The sequence below is a fragment of the Rhamphochromis longiceps genome, linkage group LG23 (genome assembly GCF_057381845.1).
Source record: "Rhamphochromis longiceps isolate RC_006_pf linkage group LG23, R_longiceps_female_GT1.1, whole genome shotgun sequence".
NCBI lineage: Eukaryota > Metazoa > Chordata > Actinopteri > Cichliformes > Cichlidae > Rhamphochromis > Rhamphochromis longiceps.
Window position 1 is genome coordinate 4,852,172 of NC_140578.1, and position 27,798 is coordinate 4,879,969.

The following is a 27,798-nucleotide window of genomic DNA, read 5'->3' on the forward strand; positions in this document are numbered from 1 at the left end:
CAGGCTCTTGTAGGGGGTGGATGATGGCATTATTTACATGCTGTAGCACTCTCACTCTCAGCCAGATGATATTGGTGACATTGTGAGAGAAAGCGCTCTAGATGGATGTCACCACTCCAACTATGTCCTAGATTTCTAGTAATCTGTCAGAGAAACCTTAGTTTGATGTTCTGGTTAATGAAGTTTTACACTACCTCACATTATAAACCTTGTATTATGGGCCTCTAATGTGATGGGCCAAGACAAACATTCTGGAAATACTTTGTTTGTTTGGTGACCTGGATGAACTGCTTCAGGCAGGAAGAGCATGGTGATGATTGCGTGATATAAGATAAGGTGTCTTATACCATGGTCTGCAAAGCTTGAAACACTTTCATAGCATTATCTGACAAGAATGTGATGAGTTCAGCAAATGTTGTTAGATCAAAGCTGTTGTTTTTCTTTTTTGCTCCACTTTTTTTTTGGTTCCCTTTTACACTGCTACAACTAGATGACTAAGAGAAACCACAGCGTCAGTCTTCAGGTTTTACCACCTTTGCTTTTGCATGTGTTATGGTGGCATGTGCAAGTAATTTCTTAATTCCTGACTGCCAGCAGTGTGTGTGTGTGTGTGTGTGTATTTGAAAAATGCATACACCTGACTAACTGGTGATACTTTTGACTGGTGTGAAGATGTTAGTGTGGTTGTTTGTTAAATGGGAAAGGAATATTAAAAGAGGCTAAATGAAATTTGTGAATCAGAGATTTGTATATAATTTCCACACGATATGCACAAAGAAGACAGATTTTGGAAGCCCGAAAAAATAATAACTATCTATTATTTTATATATTTATTGTAAAGTTGTCAGTCTATCAGTATGTTATTTACCATAGTAATATGGTAAATGTGATGCAACTGACAGATACTTAATCTATTATCTCTATTTTATTAGTTATTTAATTCTCCATTTATATGATTTTTTGTTCTCTGATACTTTTACTGCATTGTTTAATTAATTTTAATCCATGTTAGGTCTCCTTCTCTAGGTTTTTATGCATGCTACTACATGTGCAGTTGCACCAAAAAACCCAAAACAAAAAAGCATTGTTCTTTAATGCAGATATATGATGTACAACCACAGTTGTACATAATCAAAAAAGCAGAAAGGCAAGCAGAGAGGACCTCATATTTTACCCATATTTTATTCACAATAGAGCACAAAAATATACAAAACATTTCAACTGAGAAAATGCACCAGTTTGAGAATTTTATGGCAAATATTTTCATTAGCAAGAGAGTGTGTGGAGGTCATAATTAATTATCTAATTATTAGCAACAGTAGACTAACAAGATGTTAACAGTACCTTTATATAAAAGGCTGTAAATTGTCTGTGAAAGAAAAACAATCTAGGTGCTTCATTTTGGTGGTGGTCATCTTACAATAATGAAGCAGTCATCTTATTGCCCTTGAAAGGTATAAAGCTATCCACCAAGCTATTTTCTTCTTATTAAATGCATGCTGTTGTAACTGTCTTTAGTTAAGAGGAAGAAATCAATCTACACCTGCAGTTTATCACTGGGCTGTGTAAAAACACAAAACAGTACAGAGAAGCCCCAGTTTATACCCAGAAACTTCTTTCTGTAAGCTCTTCTGTAACCTCTTACCACCCTGATCTCAGACCAAATACACACGTCTTGTTTATCACTCAAACTTTCTGGTAAAACACTGTCCCCTAGTGGTGAAAATGGGAGTTAAATTGTCCAAAATCTCACTGCAAGAGCAAACGGATGCCATCGTGGTGCCATAAAATGTCTTTGTTTCAATTTTCAGTGTTTTCATTCATTATTACTGTGTTTTCCTCCATTGCACTGATATTTCTTCAAGCAATGGGTAACTGATCCATCTAGGAAGTCACTTAAATTAGCTGTTTAAGGAAGCAACATCAGATGTTATTGTTCACACCTTAGAGCTGAACTTCATTACACCATGCCATACCTGTTCCATTTAAGGGTAGCATTGTGCTTGAGTGAAGGGTTAGCAAGAAGGGGCTTTGTTCCAACCCTGCCTTACACCCTTATATGTGAGGTTTGCATGTTCTCCCTGTACCTGTGTGGTTAGATCATAGATGTGAAGTAGATAAAGTGCTCGAAGTGTATAAAATAAAGCGCTGTTTGACTATATGGTTCTCTTATTTTTTTAACAGCATAATAAAAAATAAGGCACTGACTATTTAATTTCACATCCATCCAAGTGGCATCCATGAATGACAAAATAAATGATTTAGTTATGGACGGCCAGAGTTGTGTACCTGAGATGACCATATAAGGGATGTTTCCTCTCGATGACATCATAAACCTCCAAGTGTAGAAATAATCTGAAATGAAGTGTGTGGAGCAATCTGACGTCTGAACTTTGGGCTCCAAAGATTATTTGTATACAAAATGACTTTTGTCATGTTTACTACGAGGCTCACTATTGACACATTATATCCACATATTCACATTCACACATTATACTTTATTTGAAATTGAACTGGTGTCTGGATTTTGGTTTCTTTTTCATAAATAACAGCATTCACATTATACAGAGGTGCAACAACTAGAGTCATGGTGCCACGACAATAACTTGGTCTTAAACACCAAAAAGACCAAGGAGATCATTGTAGATTTCTGGAAGAGGGGTCATAACAACCATCTGCCTCTCTTCATTGGCAGTGAGGCGGTGGAGAGGGTGAGCAGTTTTAAATTCTTGGGGGTAACTGTGACCGAGGACCTGTCCTGGGGCAACCATATCACCTCAGTTGTACGGAAGGCCCAACAGCGCCTCTACTACCTGAGGAGACTGCGGAGCGCACACATTCCCAGATCTCTGATGTTGAACTTCTACAACTGTGCCATCAGCAGCGTTCTGACGTATGGATTTCTAGTGTGGTTCCCCAGCTGCACCAAGGCCGATCAGCAAGCACTCCAGCGGGTGGTGAAAGAAGCTGGCAGAATTATTGGAACAAGTCTGCCAGAGATCAGTAATATCTTCCCCACTCGCTGTCTGAGGAGGGTGCACAGTATCCTGCGGGACCAACATCACCCTGCGCGCCACCTTTTCCATCTGCTGCCCTCAGGGAGAAGGTACAGGTCTATACAGGCCAGAACATCCAGACTGGCCAACAGCCTGTATCCACAGGCTGTGAGGCTCCTGAACTCTCTGCCCCCCTCTCACGGACAATAACCATATCCAACTTCTTAATAGCAATGAACTGGTCTGCATTGGTGCATCATATCTTTATTCTCTTCCCCCTCCTGCCCCCCCCCCCCCCCCTCTTTCTTAAATAGATAACTATCATATCTGATATCATATCTCACAGTACAATAATATTGAATGGGTTGCATTGTTGTATTTTGTCATGTTTCTCAGGTCTTTGTCTGAATTTCTACGAACATTATTGCTAAGGATTGTCTTATTGCATTGGAGTCACACTGGGTTAAATATGTACACTTGGGTTTTAAGGGGTATTTATTATTTTCTTCTTTTTTTTGGGTTGTATGGAAGCCCCAAACGCAATTTCATTGTTCTTGACAAATAAATAAATACTAAATACTATAAACTGATGTAAAATAAAATGTGAAAAAAGACTACTGAATACAGGAAATTAGTCTATTATCAAAATTTTGTGAAGTCACTTGACTTCCCAATAGCCACGTACAATTCTGATGTCAAACAAAGCTATACATTTTTTAAAATTTTATTTGTTCTGATGACATTTTTATCTCATGATATGGATTGAGGAGTTTGTGCCCTGGTGAAGTGCCTGTTCATGTTTCCAGTATCGGGCAGGCTTTAGTAAAATGAGATGAAATTGCCCTGGATATGACTGTTTATGAGCTTTCTGACTTGTCAGTGGATATTAGTTCTCGTCAGTTTATGTAATACAACCAACGAACCACAGGAAAACCTCCTTTGACTTTTTTCATACGTGATACTAACTTGTGCACTTCAAAGCTACTATGTCACTGATCTATTTGTAAGCTTGACAATGAAAGAGTCATCAGCAGTTTTTGTTAGATATTGCTTAGATATTGCTTAGATATTGTTAGATATTTTGTTAGATACAGTTAATGTTAGATATTGCAGAATTTAAGCAGTTTACACAGCTCACATATCACTTGCCCAACAGTCTTACAATACACCCACAATAACATGGAAAATATTTTTTACCCTTTGCATTTTTTTTTCTTGAGAATATCTGTGATCCAAGGAAGAAATTGTGATATGTCTGTATAGACGTTTGGGACATCTGGATATTTACAGCTATTGTCGTTGTTAAAGGAAACAATGCCAACAGCCAACTTGTTACATACGAGAGGCCCACCAGAATCACCCTGTGAGGAAGAAATATCAAATATTAATTTGTTTTTGTTTGATAATTTTGATGTTTAAACTATGTTTGATAATTCATATGAAAAAAATTACCTGACAGATTCCACTCTTTGCTTTGTATCCACCGGCGCAAATAACATTTTTTAAAGTTCTTCTCCACAGCTTCTGACACTTGTCCTTGTTAATGATGGGAACATTTAGCACTTGCAGCTCATTAACATAATCAGATCGATGTTTACCAGGTTCTGTGGGCCCCCATCCAGCTACACTGCAGATCTTGTTTTCCTCCAGGTTTAGTTTTTGAATTGGAAGTGGAATTAGCTTAATTGGTTTTTTGTTACCCAGGGGAACTTTCTTAGACAGCTGGAAAGATAAAAAACAAACAAACAAACAAAAAAACCCCCACAGAAAATAAAAATGATTATTTATATCAGTTATGAACATGTCAGATTTGTGTGTATTTAAGGTTCTCCAGTATTTTTCTTTACATATCTCTCAAGACAGGAAAGTGCGTGCACTTGCATAAAGCAAATTACTCTACAATACTATCATTATCACAAGCGTATTTAGATGTATTAATATATCTATTAATGTGTCACGTGTTTATTATTATTACAGCAAATTAAGAAAAAGTGCTTGTTTGTTTTGGAACTAGAAGTCATTTCATGTATTACTGTTGTTGCTGTTTTGTTTTTTTTACCTGTACTACAAACAAATGGTAAATGGCCTGTATTTGTATAGCGCTTTTACTAGTCTCCCCTAGGGACCCCAAAGCGCTTTACACATCCAGTCATCTCACTGGTGGAGGCAAGCTACAGTTGTAGCCTCAGCTGCCCTGGGGCAGACTGACAGAAGCGAGGCTGCCATATCGCGCCATCGGCCCCTCTGGCCATCACCAGTAGGCGGTAGGTGAAGAGTCTTGCCCAAGGACACAACGACCGAGACTGTCCGAGCCGGGGCTCGAACCGGCAACCTTCCGATTACGCGGCGAACGCCCAACTCTTGAGCCACGATCGCCCAAATGTGTTTTGATTGGTTGACACTTAAAGAAAATCATATAATTTTTGAATGGTTTGATTATAAATGCTGGCAGAAAGTGCCAGAAAATGTTTCTCTGAATGATTTAGGGTTTTTTTGCTGTTTCTTTTATATTTTCCTCCCTGTATTAACCTTTTTAATGATTGATTGATTCATAAGAACGTCTGATATCTTTTATGAAGTCGAGGCTGAATAGATGAATACTTACTTTGAGAAGCATGATGTCACTTCCATTTTCAACTTTGTTGAAGGCAGGGTGTCTGCAGATCATTTTTACTCCATATCTCATTTTCTTATTTTCCTTCCTGAGATCATGGGTGCCCAGAACAACACTTAAGGATTTAGGATTCCTGCAGGAATGATTGAAAAACAAAATAATTATTTATGTTTAGATGAATGTGACATTGCTTGAAGTATCGGTGGCTACTCACTCAAAACGACAGTGCGCAGCAGTCATTACAAAGTCTTTACTGACAAGGAATCCTCCACATGTGTGTTTTTTGTTGTTTTGTACTGATGCCATATACTGCATGGACTTTTCCTCAGCCTTTTTGCCATTTATGATTTCACTTCCCAGTGCTGAAAATAAATGAAGAAAAACTGAGAGAAATATAGTTTTTGCATAACTTTAAGAAAAATATTTTACAATCTTACCATTTTGAATGAGGCATGTCACAGCTGTGACTAGAAGACACTTCTGTAGAGCGTGCATGATGCGTGGAAGTCAACTAGAATGTCGTTGTTTAGGGGGACAGTTTGTCTGCTTTATGCATCACCTTGCAATGTTTCTGTGGCTTTTCATCAACACTTCCCATCAGTCACTCCTCCCACATCAATCATCTATCTCCACTAAACATGTGATTTTATTTTTTCTCTTAAATAAACTTGAACTAACTAATTAACTAATTGAACCAAATTAGTTTAAATGTAATGAATTATAAATGTAATGAATTTTTAATTTATATATATATATATATATTGTAAAACCAAGCAAAGGTGTGAAACACCAAAGAGTACCAAAACCTGTGAAAAACTGTGAGTCATTGAAACCACTTTTTCCAGCTACACCTTCACAGTCACATGTCAGATGCAAAAAACAAAGAAAGACAGAACAGAAGACACAAGAGGGTGCAGACACAACAGTGCAACAGAAAAGTGCAACAGTGACAGTTGATTAAATAAGTCTTTTAACATCACTACAGTATGCTCTCTCTATCAAGCCTCTTTCCTGTTATTTCCTGCTAGTATATTACATTTGAATGTGTAGTTGCTTCTAGAAGTTTGAGATGAACTTCAAAAATGGACACATAGTGCAGTAAGTACACATATTAGAGATTTATTTATTTATTATTTATTTATTTCACTTCCTAGTGCCCAAGAAGAAATGTAGAAAATTTGAGAGAGAATATTTTCACAACATATTTTGAAATCTTACATTTTTTTATAAGGCATGTCATAGCCTGAAGAGAAGAAGAGAAGAGCAGAAACTTCCTCAGACTGTGCATGACGCATAGAAGTCAAGTAAAATGTAATCGTTTTAAGGGGGGCAGTTTGCCTGTTTTATGCATCACTTTGCAATCTGTAAGCGGTTTTCATTTAACACTTCCTATCTTTCTCTCCTCTCAAAATTTTGTTGCACATTTATCTCCTCTAAATGCACACATGTCTGCATGTGTGTGTTTGTTGAAGGTGTGAAACATGTCTTAGCATCAAAAATTATCATCATTTTTACAAGCGAAGATGTTAGTGTAGTGACAGTATCTTACTGTTGAATTTGACCAGCATGAAGAAACAATGTGCAATGACAATAAAGTTGAATTCTAAACTATGTTTTCTAAAATAAAAAATATATATAGGTTGCTGTCTTGATGCGTACTCAATCTTCCAGGTTAAGAAATCCTAAAAAGTCATTAACAAACAGATAATTTCCACACGATATGCACAAAGATATATATTATATATTTATATTATATATTTATTGTACAGTTGTCAGTCTATCGGTATGTTATTTACCATAGTAATATAGTAAATGTGATGCAACTGACATATACTTAATCTATTATCTCTATTTTATTAGTTATTTAATTCTCTATTTATATGATTTTTGTTCTCTGATACTTTTACTGCATTGTTTTAATTAATTTTAAACCTTGTTAGGTCTCCTTTAAGTTTTTATCAGTGTTGGGCAAGTTACTTTGAAAAAGTAATTAATTATAGTTACTAGTTACTTCTTCAAAAAAAGTAACTGAGTTAGCAACTGAGTTACAATATTCTAAAAGTAATTAATTATTTGAAAAGTAACTATTGCGTTATTTTAAAAAAACGTTTAATCCTCTGGGGTCCAGGGTATAATTGGCCATTTTTAACTACTTTCGATTTTCTCTCCACATTTTACCTTAAAAAATATTTACTTTGTCTTGTATCATTCTTTTCAGTACAACCTCACATGTCTGAATTTACAGTTATGTTTTCATTTTAACATACTGTATTAACACAATTGATCTAAAATCAGACAAAAAACATAAAATCAGAGTAGAAAAAGTTATATCTTTAACTGCAACAACCACAGACATGTTTAATGAATCATATTTCATAACTTTAAATCAGAATCAGAATCAGAATCTTGTTTATTGGCCAAGTATATGTGCAGACACATACAAGGAATTTGGTTCCGGTAGATGGTGGCTCTAAAGCACAGCAATGTAAATCACACACACACACACACGTGTCTATATATACACATTACACATACATAAATGCAAATATAAATTGTCAATTTTAAAATCCTATCCACAAGTTTTGCACACAACAAAGTTATTTGCATCCATTTACCTTTTACCTTGATTTTTTTAAATAACCATTTCAAACTATTTACAGAACAATCAGCTGTTCTGCATTCAATAAGATGCCGCACAAAATAATTTCTGTCCACTATAAAGGAGAACATCACAGCCTGCAGGTCTGACAGCAGCAGGTGTATCACTCCTGTTTCTACCTGGAGACAGCAGCCGCCTCATTGTTCTGACACACAACACAAAACTATCCACAACACTACACTCTAACTACACAAGACAACACATTAACTACACACTCCAAAAACATCTCAAAACTCGCTCTCTCTCTTTTTCTGCTCTTTCTCTCTCTCTCTCTCTCTCTCTCTCTCTCGCCATCACTCCTAAAACGTCCTCTGTTTTGTTTTTGTTTTTTTGATCATAAGCAGAGTGCTTGCTAGCGCTGTCCTTAGACAGTAAACGTGACAAAACTATTGAGGAAAAAACGCTGCGTATACATTGTTTATCATGACCCTATCAACACAATTTATAAACTGGTATAAATCACCTTGTTGCTTTGTCTTTAAGCGGTCATGTGATTGGCTTACCACGACTACTTTATTTTTCCTCAGTCAAGTAGCAGCACTCCTGCCATTGTTTTGCCCCCTTAGCTCCAGGTGTTGTGCTAGAAAGTGATCATGAACACTTTCTAGCGCGGGAGTGCGCGCAGCTGCTTAAAGCTGTAGCGTCCGTAGGCAGCTACGTCCGTGCAACTGATATAAGATGCAGTAAACTGAACACAGCTTCAACCGTCTGTTTGTTGAAAAATAGTAACGGACCGCATTTTCTTGTTAGTAACTGTAACGACATTGTAACGATAGGAATAGTAATTAGTTAGATTATTTCGTTACTGAAAAAAGTAACGCCGTTACTTGTAACGCCGTTATTCCCATCACTGGTTTTTATGCATACTACTACATGTGCAGTTGCACCAAAAAAACAAAAAAACAAAAACCCAAAAAAGCATTGTTATTTGCAGATATGTGATATACAACCACAGTTTTACATAACCAAAAAAGCAGAAAGGCAAGCAGAGAGGCCCTCATAAATCCGTATTTTATTCACAATAGAGCACAAAAATATACAAAATGTTTCAACTGAGAAAATGCACCAGTTTGAGAAAAAAAAAAAGTCATTTTGAATTTTATGGCGTTGCACATTTCTATAAGCAAGAGAGTGTGTGGAGGTCATAATTATTTATCTAATTATTAGCAACAGTAGACTAACAAGATGTTAACAGTAGCTTTATGTTAAAGGTTGTAAACTGTGAAAAAAACAAAAACAATCTTGCTTCATTTTGGTGGTGGTCACCTTACAATAATGAAGCAGTCATCTTATTGCCCTTGAAAGCTAAGCAGGGGTGTCCAAACTTTTTTCACTGAGGGCCAATTAGGTATAAATTAGGTATATAACCTTAACTTTACTGTATTAAAGTTAGAAAAATCACTTAAAAGTGGTCAAATGTGTTATATTGTTGAATATAATTAAAGACAAAACTGCCTTCATCACAGCTTTCCATAAATGGATGTTTATTGATTTATTCAGAAAAAGCTTTGGTAGCTCATTCTCAGAACAGCAGCCTCAGATTTCTTCTTAGACAGAGGATTTACAGCAAATATAAATTGTCGATTTTAAAATCCTATGCACAAGTTTTGCAAACAACAAAGTTATTTTGCATCCATTTAAAACAATAAAGGGGAAAATGGGACGGTACATTTCAAGTTTGTTATTTAAGTTATTAGGCTTAGCAAAACATCTATTAACGTCCGTTTGAAACGATTATCAACATTAACAGACTGAACTGGACTTAATAACAGGAGTCCATATAATTTTAGTAAATTATTCTGGTGAGTATCAGCTGCGCTGGGTATGTAAATCGGGCCATCCAGCTGCGGCACATTATTTCGGTGACTTTAACGAAGCCGTGTTTTATGAGGTCTCCATCTGAAAAAGCCTTGCCATGTCTTGCGATAAGTTGGGCGACCTCATAGCTGGCTATTGGAGCCTTTTCCTGGACAATTTGAGCACGAAAAAAAATACTGTTGCTGACCCCGCAGGAGAGCTACCCTTTGCTGCTCTCGCTCAGCACCAGTGTAGGATGCATAGGCCTGATGTTTGGTTTCATAATGACGTGGTGCATTATTTCATAATTGCCACAGTTTCAGTGCAGATCAAACACATACACTTCCCCTTGAATTATTTGAAGAAATATTCACTCTCCCACCGTGTCTGAAATTTTCTGCACTCACTTTTCTACCTTTCGCTTCTTTGGTTCTGCCATGTTTAGTAACTTGGGGTAAATTTCTTCTGTGATTGTCCATTTTGGTGGAGCAACTGCCTTGATCAACAGCAGCTCCCCCTGGTGTTAAAACTAAGAGGTGCAATACACTCAAGCAAAAGTTGAAGTGTGGGCCATATTCTATTCTATTTATAAAATTACTTGCGGGCCAATTAAAAATGGACCGCGGGCCGCAAAAATATTTGTATACAAAATGACTTTTGTTGGCCTTCAGACAATAATTCTGATTGCTACAGTGCCAGACAGGACACAAAAAAAGGAAAAACAAAAAAACAAAAAGACTTTTGTTTAATATGAGGCTCACTATTGACACATTATAGCCACATATTCTCATTCACACATTATATTTTATTTGAAATTTAATTAGTGTCTGGATTTTAGTTTTGGTAAAAGGCTCTGTTGACAGATGTAATCAGTTTCTTTCTCTTTTTGTAAACAAGGTCGAGTCAGCAATAGTACCTCCTACATGTGACCCGTGCATGTTTAGTCCCTGTTCAGCTGCCAGTTTAAACCTGTCTCAATTACACTTCTTAACGAGATGATTAGTCAAATTAAACCTTCTGGTTCTCCCGTGGATGTTATCCCTGCATGGTTTTTAAAGAGGTTTTTCCCTTGATTGGAACCTTAGTCCTTGCCATTATAAATATCAATATTACTTCCAGTGTACTTCCTGATGGTTTAAAACATGCAATTGTAAACCCTTTATTTAAAAATCCTGGCCGTGACCCTTCAGTTTGCTCAAATTTTTGACCTATTTCAAAATTTCCATTCTTTACTAAATTTTCCATTCAAAGTTATTGGAAAAAAAATGTTTTTACCCAACTGAATACGTTTTTACGTACTAATGGTATCCTGGAAGTTTTTCAGTTTGGTTTAAACATCTACACTCCACTGAAACAGCACTTTTATGGGTTTTGTAACGATATCTGTTTAGCCAATGATTGTCGAAGTACCGTGAGCCTTGTGCTTTTAGATCTAACTACAGCGTTTAATACTGTTGGCGACAGTATTCTTATCTCTTGTTTGGAACGCCTGGTTGGCATCAAAGGTGTAACACTGGATTGGCTTCGTTCAATAACTTCGTTATTTGAGTGGCAGAACGTTTAGTGTTAATGTTGAAAATTTGAATCCACCTCAGCCCCTCTTTCTTGTGGGGTGCCACAGGGCTCAATCCTTGGCCCTCTTCTTTTTTCACTGTACGTGCTCCCTTTGGGGTCTATTTTAGAAAACACAAAATATCCTTTCACTGCTATGCAGACGACTGCCAAATTTATTTGCCTTTAGCGCCAAACGGCCCAGGCTCGATTCAAATCTTTCTGAACTGCCTTGAAGATGTCAGAGCTTGGATGGCTCTGAACTTTTTGAGCTTCAATGAGGATAAAATGGAAGTGATTGCATTTAGGCCTAATAATATTTCATGCAACCCGCTTGGGAATTGTGGTTGGCTTGGCTAATTTCAAAGTCCTAACTAGAGATGGCACGATACCACTTTTTTATGTCCGATACCGATACCGATATCATAAATTTGGATATCTGCCGATACCGATATGAATCCGATATAGTGTTTTTTAATCAACAAAACTGTTTTTTAAAATATCTTGCTGCATTTTGCAAGTCTGCAAGTTCATACTCAAGTTTAAAACAACAACTACACTAAAGCTATTCTGTTATACCTGTATACAAAAAAAATATTTCATAGTTCAGCAATACTGATCAATCTAATAAACTTAGACCTACACCATCCTCCCTATTCTGGTATTTTAAAGAGTACTTAGCGTAAATATTAAGCAACCTAACTAATAGGGTTCCAACTCCCAGCAACAACAAAAAGAAATAAATAAAAAATAAGGAACCACCCCTCACGCGCCCCTCATGATGCTTAATCGACGTAATCAACCTTAATTTGATGCAGTGTGAAAAAAAATGCACAGAAATCAATTATTTTTCAAGAAATATTAAATAGATTCAACATCTTTCTTCAACAAAATTGCAGACTGCACAGATGGTACCTTCCCAAAGTAAAAAGTACTATAGCTTACTAGGGTATATATTAGACTTAATAGTCACTATATACAGTAATTGACTTCTATTCATTTTACATCAAATTAAAACTTTGGGTGTCAGATAATTATTTATTAAAAGCTCGACATTTTAAATGAGAATAAGAAAGAAAAGTATGTCTTTGTGCCCCCTTTTCCCTGTTAATGCCCTATCGGCCCCCCTGGCTAAACTTTGCTAGATCCGCCCCTGCACAGTTACCAGCGTCAGCTACATAAAAAAAGATCCTGGTGTAGAAAGTAATATTAAATAAATTCTAACAACAGCTTATCAAGCTTAAACGTTCTGCTGTTGTTCAGCCGCTGGTTTCCTCTTTCTGGTGCAAAGTGGGCCAAAAACAAACAAGAGACACGGACTCGCGACAGAAAAGCCGATCAGCTGATCATTTAAGCAGTTTCATGATTGAAGTAGCAGCCGGAGAGCGAGAGGCAGTCGCTTGTTAAGCTTAACGTGGGAATGCTTTACAAACATTCAGAGATGGACTTACACACTTGCTTTACTTCTCTCGGGGATAACTTTGTCGGAGATGAAATGCCAGGTTGCTAGCGAAGCTCTGCATGCTATCCAGACCACCGACAGGTCCCGCATGCCACAGCTGCTCTATCACGTGATGCATACTGCTCCGACTGCTAACGTTCTGAGGTGAGTTACGGCGTGTTGCAAGTTTTGTGAGGTGCTTTCGTGATATTTAATGGATCGGATTACATTTTTTATTTTTCTCCGATATCCGATCCAGTAATTTAGGTCAGTATCGGACCGATACCGATACCTAATATCGGATCGGTCCATCTCTAGTCCTAACGCTGGTTTATAAATGCCTAAATGCTCCCCCTTACCTTTCCGAGATACTTCAGCCTTATATTCCTTCACGGGCCCTTAGATCAGCCAACCTGCTGCTTTTGGTTGTTCCAAAATCTAGGCTAAAGCGTAGAGGACAACAAGCGTCTTCAATTATGACTCCCAAACTTTGGAATAAGTCCCCTTAAATATCAGACAGGCATATTCATTTCCTATTTTTATGTCTCTTTTGAAAAAACACCTTTTTATGATAGCATTTAGACTGGTGTGAGTTGATATGTTTGTTATGTGTTATTATGTGTTTATGTGGGTGTCAGTGGTTTTATCTTGTGTTTTACCCCTTTGTCTCTGTACAGCACTTTGGGCAAACTCTTTGTTTTTAAATGTGCTATATAAATAAATTGGATTTGGATTTTGGTTTCTTTTTCATAAATAACAGCATGCACAGTATAAACTGATGTAAAATAAAATGTGCAAAAAGTCTACTAAATACAGGAAATTAATTCATGAATTATCAAATTTCTTTGTGAAGTCACTCGACCTCTCAATAGCCATGTACAATTGTGATGTCAAACAAAACTATACACTTTTCTTTCTTTCTTTTTTCTGATTGATGTGGATTGAGGAGTTTTAGCCATGGTGAAGTGTCTGGCCATGTTTCATAAGAATCACTCCTCCTACAGTATTGGTCAGATTGTAATGAAATGAGATTAATTTGCGCTGGATATTACTGTTTATGAGCCTTTTTGAATTCTCAATGGATCTTTATTCTTTTTCTGACAAATTAGTTTGTGTAATACAACTAATGACAAACCTTTGTTTGTTTTTTTACATCATACTAACTTGCGCACTTCAAAGCTACTATGTTACTGATGTTCTAGTGTAAGCTTGACATTGAAAAGAGTCATCAGCAGTTTTTTGAAAGGCCCTTTAATGTTAGATATTGCTGAATTTAAGCAGTTTACACAGCTCACATATCACTTGCCCAACAGTCTTACAATACACCCATAACACAATTTAAAATATTTTTTACCCTTTGCATTTTTTTTTCTTGAGAATATCTGTGATCCAAGGAAGAAATTGTGATATGTCTGTATAGACGTTTGGGACATCTGGATAGTTACAGCCATTGTCGTTGTTAAAGGAAACAATGCCAACAGCCAACTTGTTACATATGAGAGGCCCACCAGAATCACCCTGTGAGGAAGAAATATCAAATATTAATTTGTTGTTTTTCAATAATTTTGATGTTTATACTATTTTGATAAGAAAACATGAAAAAAAGACCTGACAGATTCCACTCTTTGCTTTGTATCCACCGGCGCAAATAACATTTTTGGGAATTTGTCCCCACACCTTCTGACACTCGTCCTTGTTAATGATGGGAACATCCAACACTTGCAGCTCATTAACATAACCAGATCGATGTTTACGAGGTTCTGTGGGCCCCCATCCAGCTACACTGCAGATCTTCTTTTCCTTCAGGTTTAGTTGTTGAATTGGAAGTGGAATTAGCTTAATTGGTTTTTTGCCACCCAGGGAAACTTTCTTAGACAGCTGGAAAGATAAAATCAAAAACCTCAGAAAATAAATGATTAAAATTGAAATCAGTTATGAAGATGTCAAATTTGTGTGTATTTAAAGTTCTCCAATATTTGTCTTTGCATGTCTCTCAAACAGATAGTGCATGCACAAATGTGGGTAGCGACTTGCATAAGGCAAATTATTCTAAAATACTATTATTATCGTCTTTGTATTTAGATGTATTAATATATCTAATAATGCGTGACATGTATATTATTGTTACAGCAAAAATAAGAAAAGGTGCTTGTTTGTTTTGTTGTGGAACAAGAAGTAATTTCATGTATTATTATTGTTGCTGTTGGTTTTACCTATACTACAATCAAATGTGCTTTGATTGGTTGAAGCTTAAACAAAATCATGTAATTGGTGATTGATCATGTGGTTTGACAGTAAATGCTGGCCGAAAGTGCCAGAAAATGTTTAGGTTTTTTGTTGTTCTTTTAATTATGTTTCTTTTATTTATTCTTTTATTTTTATTTTATACTTTCCTCCCTGTATTAACTATTTTTATTATTGATTGATTCATAAGAACGTCTGATATCCTTTGTGAAGCCGAGGCTGAATAGATGAATACTTACTTTGAGGAGCATGATGTCATTCCCATTTGCAACTTCCTTGAAGGCAGGGTGTCTGCACATCATTTTTACTCCATATCTCATTTTCTTATTTGCCTTCTTGAGATCATGGGTACCCAGAACAACACTTAAGGATTTAAGCTTCCTACGTGAATAATGAATGAGAAACCAAAATAATTATTTATATTTAGATGAATGTGACACGCTTTTGGTGGTTACTCACTTAACAGCACAATGCGCAGCAGTCATTACAAAGTCTTCACTGACAAGGAATCCTCCACATGTGTGTATTTTGTTGTTTTGTACTGATGCCATATACTGCATGAACTTTTCATCAGCCTTTTTGCCATTTATGATTTCACTTCCCAGTGCTGAAAATAAATGAAGAAAAACTGAGAGAAATATAGTTTTTGCATAACTTTAAGAAAAATATTTTGCAATCTTACCATTTTGTATGAGGCATGTCACAGCTGTGAATAGAAGACACTTCTGTAGAGCGTGCATGATGCGTGGAAGTCAAGTAAAATGTCGTTGTTTAGGGGGGCAGTTTGTCTGCTTTATGCATCACCTTGCAATGTTTCTGTGGCTTTTCATCAACACGTATATGTTGAGTCTGTGAGTCAATGAAACCACATTTTCCAGCTACACCTTCACGGTCACATGTCAGATGTTAAAGTAGTGTAAATGCACACATGTGTGTGTATGTGTGTGCATGTGTGTGTGTGCATTTGTATATGGGTGCCATCTTCTTGTCAAATACCAGAGGACCCCCAGAATCACCCTGTGTGAAAAAAATATCTTTATTTGATTTTGCTGGAGACAACAACAACAACGACAAAAATACATAAAATCACAGTCTTGAAATTTTATGAATTGAGATCTTCAAATATATCATACATATCATATCAACATATAATATTGTAATAAATGAGTTGATGAACACTTTGAGAAGCATGATATCATTTCCAGATTTAGCATTCTTGTAAGAAGGATGCTTGCACTTCTTTTTTATTTGATATATCATGGTCTTCTCAGCTTTCTTGAGATTGTGGGTGCCCAGAACAACATTTCCTGCATTGATAATAATTAAGAAGTCTGCAGAAATATTCATATTTAGGTGATGAACAGATTCCTTGTAGGATCTTAGTAACTTTCCAATCATCACAGTGTGCAGCAGTCAATACAAAGTCTTCACTGACAAGGAATCCTCCACATACGTGCCTTATCCTGTGTTGCATTGATGCCATATACAGCATTGAACTCTTCTTGCTGCAAAGAAATGGAAAAAAAAGAAAAAGAATAACAATTATCTCACATTCTTTGAAAAAAAGATAAGATACTAAATTTTTACCATTTTGTTTGAGACAACTAATTGGTAGGAAGAGCAAAAACAGTTGCAGAGTGTGCATTGTGCCTGTGAGGTGCAGTCATTATGCATCACCTTGCAGTCTGTCTGTGGTTTTCATTAACAACACATCCGGTGTATTTCTCTTCTGAAACTTTTGTCAGACATTTATCACGGCAGTCTTTTTTAAGATTCTTTTTGTGGTTTTTATTTTGATCTTTAAAGTCCTGTACCCTCATTATTAAATGAACTTACATTAAATTAATCGAAAAGTATTCCCATTTTCTCTTTGTCATTTTCTCTAGCAACGAGAAACATCACACCTTTAAAACTGTAAAACGTACACGAGCTGTTGACGTTTTTTTCTTTTCCAGCAGCAGCTTTGCAATTACCGGAGTTGAAGAGGTCTAGCTGTTTAAAATGTTACTGTTTGGTTTGATTCAAATAAGTGATTCTAATTATGCTGATTACTATTGTGAGTGATGCAGACTTAATGCAAACACATGCACACTGCACTTGATAGAGTGCTTTCAGTTGCTAAAAATGTATATTAATAAATATGTCACACATTTTTACATTTTATGTCAGATGTTTTATTACATTTTTCCTCTTTCCATAGTGTTGTTGTTCAATACGTCATGATATGTTGCAGAGGGCAGCAGAGTTCTCTATAAGGCTTTTAGAGAGGCTTATAGGGAACTGTAAAAGTGGACAGATAGAGCAACCATCAGAAGGTTGCTGGCTCAATCCTCGGGGTTTTCATCAACAGGACTTCCTTTCTATTTCTTTTCTTTACACATTCATTTATTTATGACTCTTTTTATAGTTTTATTTTGCAGTTTAAAGGGAACTCTGGACCTCTCACTACCAAGTGAACTCATGTTTAATGAGGTTTAAAAGTGCAACTGCTCGCCTTTTTTCTTGTTTTCTGTAGCTGTGAGAAACATCACACTTTGAAAAACTGTGAAAACTAAATGAGTCACTAAAGTCACAGTTTCCAGCCACACCTTTGCACAGATATTAAACTAGTTAAACTAGTCTGTCTTTTCAAAACGTGGTGCAAAATTCAAATAAAAGTAAGTACAGTAAGTAAAAGTCAGTAAAGTTTACTGCAATTTCATTCATTTGTAGGGCTGTCAAGCAAATACACATACAGAGATATATTATATACACACACTGAAATATTTACACTGCACCTTATCAATCAATCAATATACATCACAAATCAGTCTTATTACATATACTTGGTTTGCAGATATTGTTCTTCCAATATCTGCAAACCATCAAATGTCATATTCTACATGTGTACAGCTCAACTGTTGCTAAATACATCATAATTTTGAGCATAAAAAAGTTCATAGGTCACTAAGCTTTTGAGCTGCTCTGCTCTCTGACCATCAGAGGGAGCCATACATCCATCACTATAAAAGTGATGGATGTAAAGTCACAAATGGAGACGCTCTTCTTAACACAAGCTGTGTTTGTCTGTCTTTTATGGAAAAAAGCAGTAATCAAGTTATTCCATTGCAGTTATGAACAAATGTTAATCTTTATTTCATTTATTTTGATTTTAAATGTCATTATTCAACGTTTGCCAGAAAATATGAGACAGCTCTGACACTGAAACATTAAATAACTGAGGATATCTAGATTTACTTACTCCTCTCCATTTATATTATTAATATTATAATCCTGAATGGCTCGTTTTTGGATGTGTGTGTATGTCTCTTACTGGCACTTCGATAGTGGAAGGTGTCTGTCCTCACTAGCTATTAAACCAACTGTATTATGAATAGGCACAAGAATGTAGAAAGGGACACATAGTCATATGCTAAAAAAAAAAAAAATCATTATGAGATGCACTGGTTTCTTTTATGCAATGTTCAAAGCTTAACAGAGCGGGACTGATTTGTCGTTGTCTTTGGTATTTTCAGACATGCCGGTTGAAACTCCCAGTTGTCCAAAAAGTCAGAGTCCCCATTTACTCTCATTTCGATGCAAAAAAATGGCCTCTAAGCCAATTTATCTCTTTATAAAAAAGTAGTATGGAGAGTCTTTTTTTACATTTTGGAAGTAAGAGCCGTGGTAGCTTTGATTGATAGGTGTCCCAGCGGCCTGTCTCTGCTAATTCCGTGTCCAAAAACCTCTTAATGTCACTTCTGGCTCTATTTGTATTATAGTCTAATAAACATTCATACTACAGGATACAGAAAAAATGTCATTTTTTTGTATTAATCCTTAGTAAGATTTGACTGGAAGATTGTTTCTCTGCAGATGTTGGATGCAGCATCCTTAGGTTTTTCCAGCCAGTGTCAAATTCTCTCCGCAACTATAATGATTAAAGACCTTTACACATCACGATTGCTGCGTGACACAACATGTGAGTTTTTAATCCAACACTAACCTCAGCTGCAGAAAGCAACGACATTTTGATATTGTGCATAAATGCCTGTTAATCTTTGAAGTTGGAAAAAAAAAAACACAGTGCTGAAGAAATATCACCATGCGTACAGTGACAAAACACAGAGGCTGTCTAGCTTCACTGGCATGAAGAATTTCTTCACACACGGCACGAATTGAGCAGTAGGGTGGATAGGTTTGGCACAGCGCAAACTTTGCATGAAGTGACTGACTTTGGTCTTTTCCCTTTACTAACAGCCAAAGACAACCTCATGATGTTGACTGGGACTCAACCCAACATGTGGCCTGCCTAAGCAGACCAAACTATGTAGAAGGTTCCCCTTTAGCCTTTTTTTCTTGTTTATTATCACCTTTTCATTTGTGATCTTTCTCTAATAATGGTACAACTTATGTTCTTTAAGCAAATAAAAATCCACCCAGTGTTACTAAATGTCTATACAGGAGAAGTTTGTGTACAGTCATTCAGTGCACAACAATAGCCAAAATATGAGAACCATTCATCCAAACAACTGGACACTGTACTTCCAAGATCAGCTGTTGAGGAACGCAAAGGAAAGACAGATGCTAAAACGTGTATACAAAGAGTGAAGTTCTACTGGACTGTGTTATTGTGAAATGTATTTCTGATATTCTTTTTATGTTTGTAAATATCCAGAACATTAGCTAGACTTTCAGTGTAATGCAGTCCAGGACAAAATTATTACAAAGTACAGACTATGAGCATATAAACAAAGGGAGCTGACATGTTGGATTGCATTAGACTAAACAGGTTTACCCAATAGCATGATTGCTGAGTGCACTGCTTTTTTTTTTTAGTCTTTTAGAATGTCTACTGCAAATATACAGTATCACTGCTGCTTACAGTTAAAAGCTTGGTAAAGCTATGAGAGCTATTTAAGGCTTAAGGTACAGATCTAGTTCTTATAAGGCCTTAAAATTATTTAAATACAACTTCATATAAACAACATCATAATACATAATTATTTAGGCATTATTTATTTAACAAAAACTATGTCAAAAAGCAGAAAAACTAAGTAGACTCCATTATTCAATGTCTTGGAACAACCTTTAGCGACAATAACTTGAATTAATTATTTTCTATATGACTTTATAAGTCGTTCACACCATAGTGGAGGCATTTTGGGCCGCTGTTTTTCACTATGTTGCTTCATTTCATTGTGGTTTGCAGGATTTCGTTGCAAATCTCAGATGCACAGCTACCATATCTTGAGGTCTGGACAGGTGAGATTAAGGTCAAATATATGGACCGCTGCAGCATCTTGATTCTTTTCTTTTTTAGCCATTATGTTGTAGAGTTTTGCTGCTGTGGTCTGCATCATTGTTTTGGCCAAACCTGTCACGCAGATGGCTTCACATTTGATTTAGAATACTTTGGTATCAAGAGGAGCACAATAACTGCAAGGTGTCAAAGTCCTGTGGCTGCAAACCAAACCAAACTCATCAGCCCTCCAGCACCGTGGATGACAGCTGGTATTGGTGTTGTGCTGATTATCTGTGCAGTGTGCATTATGGCCAGATTTCCACACTGTTCCAAAAAATCTCGCGGTTTGGTCAGACAGAACTTGGACATTATCGTATTGACATGCTAACTGAGGCTCGTGAGTCTAAGAGGTTTCTCTTGTACTCTTGTTTATTTGTTTGTTTGTTTGCAGTTTCTGTGAGCATTGCACAGTCTGAACTTGGAATGAATTTGCTAGGACATCCACTCCTGGGAAGACTGGCATCCATCTTGAATGTTTTGCATTTGTGAATAATCATTATCACTGTGGAACCGTGGCCTTTAAATAGCCTGGAAATTGACTGAATGGCAGCAACAGTAGCTTCTTTAATTTTGCAACAGTTCAGCAATCTGCCAAAGCTCAAAATTCATGCTTTTATAGAAGTGGTCAGGCTACAGATGATCAGTTAATTGATTAGCAGTCAAAATTTAAAGCAGGTATACATTCTTTTTACCCTCATAAACCTTTGAGAAGTAAATAATATTAATAGCAACAAGCAGATAATTAGTTAAAGCTGCCATAAAAACCTGCTGCGCTGGAAACACGTAGCTAGAATCTGTGATTTAAAAGAAGTCAGTAAGAAAAGATCGCAAATTAATAAACATATTTTTTCATTTTAATTTTTTATTTGTGCTTGGCAGCCTCTGCAGTAATACAAAAGCTGTACTGATCGGTTGTGGTGAAGAGAGCTAAGCATGAAAGCGAAGTTTTCGATTTACCTGTCATTTCTTGTTCCCATTTCGTGGTCGTGAGTTCTAGATAGTGACCAAAAGAATAAGTATGTGTATACAAGTGGTGGTAATTTTTTTTGATCATCCTGTCTCTGGGCTCTCCCTCAGAGACAGGATGAGGTGTTTGGTTATTTGAGAGGTTCTGAGCAGAGCTGCTATTCCTTCCCATCGAAAGAAGCCAGTTGAGGTGACTGACGAGGTTCCTGCTGGTTGCCTCCTAGGCAAGGTGTTTCGAGCATGTGCTACTGGGAGCAGGCCCCAGGGAAGAACCAGGACTTGCTGCAGAGATCATATCTCTCAGCTGGCTTGGGAACAACTTGTCTTGCTCAGACTGCTGCCTGTGCATAATTTATGTTATTTTTATACTCACCTAAAAAATCTGTGACCCCCATTTGCCCCATGGATGGTGGAACTATTATCCAGAAAGATATTACTCCCAACAGGATGGAGCTATTTCATCATAGGCAAATGTTGATAACACCGAAAAGGTTTGTAGTGATTTGCAGAGACATTTTCTTTCAAGGGGAATAGTGAACCTAAAACATATGAGAAATGTCTCCCTAGAGCAAAACAGAGCCACCTGATCCCCTCACTGAATAAGTGGCAAAGTGTTGTTGTCACTTCTGTGTAGCTCTCAGCAAGAAATCACTACTGTTACTGGTATTTCTAGCCTTTAATATGTTCTTTTTCAGGGATCAACTTTGCTGTCACACAATCGTCTTACCATCCATCTCCTCACAACATCCCCTGGTGTCTGGCAGGGCTGCAGATATTCAAAGAATGCCTGACATGGCGTTTGGCCAGTCAGCACCACATACCTTTGGATGGCATGGCAGGGCTTAAGGGGAAATGTGGCGCATATGCCACTCAGCAGCCCTGTCTAAAGTCTACTAAGTGGCTTCAAACATGAACACTAATCCAGTCAGTGATGAGAAGGCCTCAGTCTGATAGTCGTGTAGCAGACTGCCAAGTCTGTCAAAGCACACTCTCAGGTTCAAACAGAACACAATGGAGAAAAACTCTGAAGTTCAAAGGGAATTGCAGCAGCTTTAATGAAACTGTATTTCCTTTGCAGGTATTTGTGTGTGATGAATCAATTTGTTCTTGCTTTTCCTCCTTTTTATGAAAAGTTTATTTCCAAAAGGTGATTCAGGACAGAGAACTCTGTCTTTGCTCTCTCTTTGTGCAAATAAATGTGACTACACATGTACACAGCAAGAGAGAGAGAGATGCAGATACTAATATAGATGTATTTACAGATATATAGATATGTGCATTGCTAATCCATGCACTCATACTCATACTCATACTACATTGAGAAACATGAAACATGTATACAAAACTGAATTAACATTTTGAAAAGAGCAAAAGGCCTTTGCAGAAATATGAAGAAAGTTCTCCACGTCCTGTCTTGGATATAATAGCAACAGCAGCACTGCGACATATTTAGTATTTCCAGAGTGTTGAAATTTTAGGTGAAGGAGGATTTTCGCATATACGTATTGTGCAGATGTGAGCTGGTTAAAAATGGAAGGACCAACTGCAGCTGTCAAAGAGTGTTGATCTCTGCTAGCTATCTATCTATACACTTTCTCTAAGTGTGACTGCCTCTATTTCTGCCCCTTTACATCTCTTTATTGATCTTTAATGCTAGAATTCACCTTGAAATGTCCATATATTTTTACATGTGTGTCGTGGCCACAAATCATGTGCATATAGATGACTAGGCACTGTGATCTCATAAATTTGTTCATACAAACAGTGTATACATAATAACCATACACACATGCAAACATGTTCAAAAACTCACATGCACACTCATCTGTCGTCCACCCTTCAGTCCATCTATTCAGCTTTATAACTTGGGCTGTTTTTGTAACAAAACAAGCCCTAATCCTAAATTCAGGGAGCTGTGAATGTGCCTCAACAAATGGCAGACAAATGAGAAGGATTAGTGAGGGCCTGTGAAAGAGTGAAAGGTTTGCCATTGATCTACGGTGGTCCTGTTCTCTTTCAGGGCCACTCGGTTTGAAAACCCCACTGAGTAAGAGCATACAGGGCCACTCCAGAGCCCCCTAGGCCACCGAGAGACACACAACAGCCACAATTAGTCTCAGGAGCTGTAATGGCAATTCAATAAGCGCTTTAAAATTGTGCCTTAGTCTGTCTGCCACCCCCCAACCCCTCCCACTTCTCCCATTTTCGTCTACATACATAAGATTGGTATTAAGAAGGGCTCTTTTTTTTTTTCTCTTTCCCACCCACCACAGTTCTTTTCAGTCACTGTGAGAGAAAATGACCACACAGGGTTTCAAAGGTTCTAGAGGCTGTGGTTTGTTGTCGCTGAAGCAGCATGACTTGTGCCCCTGTAGATTTTGGCTGAGGCCCTCAAAATGGGCTTCTATTATTACTTTTTTTCTGTCAGTCAGCTGCAAATTTATTTTGTTGCCTACAAAGTTACCTTCTCTATGAACATTAATTGTGTTGGGTCATGCAGAATCCCATCTATTTTTTATGTTTTTACTGATGTGAAGACATACCCTACTATGATATAAGTATACAGATATTTCCATCAAATTCAAAATGTGAACCTTCTGAGGCCTTTCCAAAAACATGAACACATTACCTGCTGTGCAGCTTACCATGTGCTGTCTTTAGATACTTGTGCAACAACATCAGTGCGTGACTCACTCCCTCAGTCCTCTGCTTATGCGGGTTAGATCAAACACAGCCCAAACACCTGTGTTAGTGACATCAGCACGTCACTGCAGAGGAGGAGCTGAGGATGCGTTCTGGATGGCTGTCATTTGCATTCTCCTGAGGTCTTTCTCTTTGGGACATTCCTTGTTGATTTTGCACAGTGTTTAGGTTTTTCCTTTTGCTTCATGATCAAAGGCCAAAGCTTTTGATCAGGACTTCCAAAGGCTCCCCTCTTGTTTTGCTGGCGAGCACACTGACAGGACAGTGGTGGAGCAATGATAATTACAGCTCCCATTTGCTGTCCGTGGAACTGGCACCAACAGCCAGTCGCACCCTCAGGCCAAGGAGAAAGAGATTCTTGGACGGTTTAAGGAAGAAAGAGGAGAGGTAGAGCACAGGAGATGGAGGACACTGACAAAGAAGCGAGTCAATCAGGAGATCAGTCAGAAAATGGGATTTCTCTGTCCTGTGCAACCCTATTTTTGAATGGACTTTATAAAGTATAATAGCATATTAATAAAGCTTCAATAGCTTGTTAACATGCATGACCCTCCTCTTATTTACTTTCTAAATTTTATGTCAGCAGACAGTTAGATAATCTGAGAACAGACTAGAAATGGAGTAAAAAGTTCATCTAGTACTCTCCAGAGTTAAGGTAACGTTCTTTTAAGTGAAAGTTTTACCCACATCAGCAAGAACTGCAAATATTATTTACTTCTCAAAAATATAAGTGCACCTCTGGTGTGCACAGCAGAGGACAAAGACATTTACATGGCAACAGTACTGCCAGACCCCCCATACCGATATTCTGCGTCGCACCCAGACCGTCAGAGCTGAACTACAGTGTGACTTCACGCCATTCTGACCAGACATGTACCCCGTCACAGTAATCTCACATTATGACAGGCTGAAAGGTTGGCCTTTATTCACCCCAAACACCCACTATTCATGCCCGACTCTCCTTTCTGTTCACTGAAAAGACCGAGTGGCCTCCTGTGCCACCGAAGGTCTCGTCTGTGTGTAAATGATCTTGATGCTCGGCTGCATAGTTCATAACCACAGAGCTTTCATTAGACACGGGGAGGTCCTCCACATCAACGCCTCTCCCGCTGTGAGTTTCTTCATGATTATGATGAGAGGGGGATTATGTCGAAGTGCTGTGATGGAGATGTTACCAACTCTTAACAATCAGCGCCATAGCAGATAAAAATGCCATTGTGGCTCTTCATGACTAAAAAAAACTATTTAAATAAGGCTTGTAAGCACGTGAGCTGTGACTGCTGACGTATCCACATTTTTCTTTATTGAAGATTACCATGAACCAAGGCACTCAAATTACTTTACTCAACTGAAATGGATCCAGGGACTGTTTGTTCTGAGAATCTGTTGTTATATATATACACACACGGCTTTTAATTTCTATTGTGGAAAACTGCTTATGATAAATGGATCACAAACGTACCAACATCCAGTAGTAATACAAATTGAGCTGAATATGGACTGAATATTATTTTTTTCCCCTTATTTTAAACAGTAGGACTACAATCCAACAAAAAAGTCAACAATAACAATAAACATCAACTTCAAACAGTTAAAGAGTATAAAAGTTTTAAATATATTAAATGTTCTATTAGCCTTGTTGTCGAGAAAACGTTAGAAAGACTTGAAAGAAGCAGATTGTAAAAACCATTTACTATGGCGTACAAAATTAATGGAGCTGCTGCTATGCAACGCGGTGTTTGCCTACTGCTGCTAGAAAGCGTTAAATGAGTCAAAGCAGATGTCAGCGATTTCACGACAGAATTAAAGACCAAAATTAAAAATTAAAGTTCTCTGTTATCTGATTTCTAATCTACTAACTGTAGGTTGAATGAGAGAAGCGGAGTGACAGAAGCATGCACAGACGTTGAAAGGGCATGTCAAGAAATCCAGCATGTTATCCCAGTAGTTAGCTTAGTTCCTGTCGTGTTCTTGACATATATCAACATATACACACAGAACAGTACAACTATCGTTGTGTTTGAGTCAGTACAATTCAACTGCACGTCATTATCTTTTTTCTAGTGGTGTCAGTTTTTTCCCAAGCAACAGTGAACATGTATAAAATTTGTACCATGGACTTTGCTGAGTAGAGGTTCCCCCTTTTTTTGATTCTTTGGAGTTTTCTCATTGCGTTTATTAACCCATTCATTATGATACTTTATCCCTATTTAAAAAAATATTGCATATCCATCCGTCAGCTCTCTTCCACTAATCCTCGTCAGGGTTTGTTGCATAAATGTAGTCATACTTAGCCTTACAAAAATGTTATTTCACACACTGCATTGAAAACAGTGCTGGATGCAGTGCGAATACATAAAAAAATGTCTTTTCAGGTAGACCTGCACATGATGCAATGTAATGATAAATTCACAAGTGCTTTTTTGTGAGGCTAAATATACAGCAAAATGAAGCCAAGCTGTTGGAACAGAGCTACTGTGCAGATGTTTTTAATAGTAGAATTTGATCCTGCCCACTGACTTATAAGGGTCTCTTTTAATAGTGATGTGTTTTCTTCACAAATCCAAATTTTATCATTTGGAAGCCCCTGTCTCGCTATCTCCCCTTCTGTCCTCTCACCTCAAACGTGCGCTACAAACACAGCTGGTTTGGTGGCAAGACGGATGTCTGAACGTAACGTAGTTCTACTGTATTGTGCTGTATTACTGAACATCATTAGAAAATGCAGAAAATAACTTAAGAGTAGATATTATACTACCTCTACAAATGTTACAGACCTCAGCAAATGTACATTTATGTGACAAGAGGATGGAATAATAAAAATACACATTGTGTCACAGCCACATCAACACTAGTCCTCGGAAGGAGGTGAGCCATCCAGTTGTTGGTCAGAGTTCAGACTTGGACTGCTACGAGGGGAGCATAGGCAGGAAATGAGTAGATGGGTGTCTACGTCTAGCCTTGTGACCCCGCCTCGGTTTACCGCGCCCATTCAGCGAAACAAACATTTGCCTGCCGCTGTGTTTCCAGCGAAGCGAAGCATATGTATTGTAGCCGTTCTCCTCAATGCGTTCTTTAAACTTGCAGCTCGGGTTGTACTTCACCTGTGATTGCAGGAAGAAAGAGAAGAGACATTAAAGAGGGTGTGAGCAATTAACCTACTGCTAACAGCTGACTGCTGTTCCTTCTCTGTACAAGGCCAGCTTTCAAGTGTACAAAGGTTAATGACAGTTGCTGTAGTAAAAGATTTCCAGGTGTTTGCAGTATATACAGTGAGTTTATCCACTGTAGTGATCTGGGTTGTTTTTCTCAGACAGTGGAAGTAAGAATTAAATGGTTGGTTAACCCAAATTTGAAAAGAATTTCCCAATCCTCACCCTTTAGAAGACATTCACCTCTTAAATATCTTTTCCATCATTTCTGTGCAGTTTATTTTAGAGGATAGGAACAGGCTTTGCATTCCAGAAACAATATTCTGGTTATTTGAGATATGTTTACACCTGACATTTTCATTTTCTTTGGGACCATTTTCTAAAAAGTGAT

The 27,798-nt window shown here is 37.4% G+C and overlaps 3 protein-coding genes across 3 annotated transcripts in view; all 3 read right to left on the reverse strand.

Moving 5' to 3' along the window:
* Nucleotides 1-4,088: 4,088 nt before the first annotated feature.
* Nucleotides 4,089-6,138, reverse strand: LOC146641055 (granzyme G-like). Its single transcript, XM_085398235.1, has 5 exons — nt 6,048-6,138; nt 5,825-5,972; nt 5,602-5,743; nt 4,449-4,718; nt 4,089-4,357 (listed from the first exon to the last, which is right to left on the reverse strand). Exons 1-5 carry the CDS (start codon nt 6,103-6,105, stop codon nt 4,190-4,192), a joined length of 786 nt encoding a protein of 261 aa, XP_085254361.1. The 5' UTR covers nt 6,106-6,138; the 3' UTR covers nt 4,089-4,189.
* Nucleotides 6,139-14,309: 8,171 nt separating this feature from the next.
* LOC146641056 (granzyme-like protein 1) lies at nt 14,310-16,176 on the reverse strand. Its single transcript, XM_085398189.1, has 5 exons — nt 15,985-16,176; nt 15,762-15,909; nt 15,542-15,683; nt 14,667-14,936; nt 14,310-14,576 (listed from the first exon to the last, which is right to left on the reverse strand). Exons 1-5 carry the CDS (start codon nt 16,040-16,042, stop codon nt 14,409-14,411), a joined length of 786 nt encoding a protein of 261 aa, XP_085254315.1. The 5' UTR covers nt 16,043-16,176; the 3' UTR covers nt 14,310-14,408.
* Nucleotides 16,177-25,396: 9,220 nt separating this feature from the next.
* Nucleotides 25,397-27,798, reverse strand: part of fgf22 (fibroblast growth factor 22) — a 29,433-nt gene continuing 27,031 nt past the window's right edge. Inside the window, exon 3 of the mRNA XM_085398917.1 lies at nt 25,397-27,359. Within this exon, the coding sequence (XP_085255043.1) occupies nt 27,165-27,359 (195 nt within the window). The 3' untranslated portion in view covers nt 25,397-27,164. The remainder of the gene's footprint in view (nt 27,360-27,798) is intronic.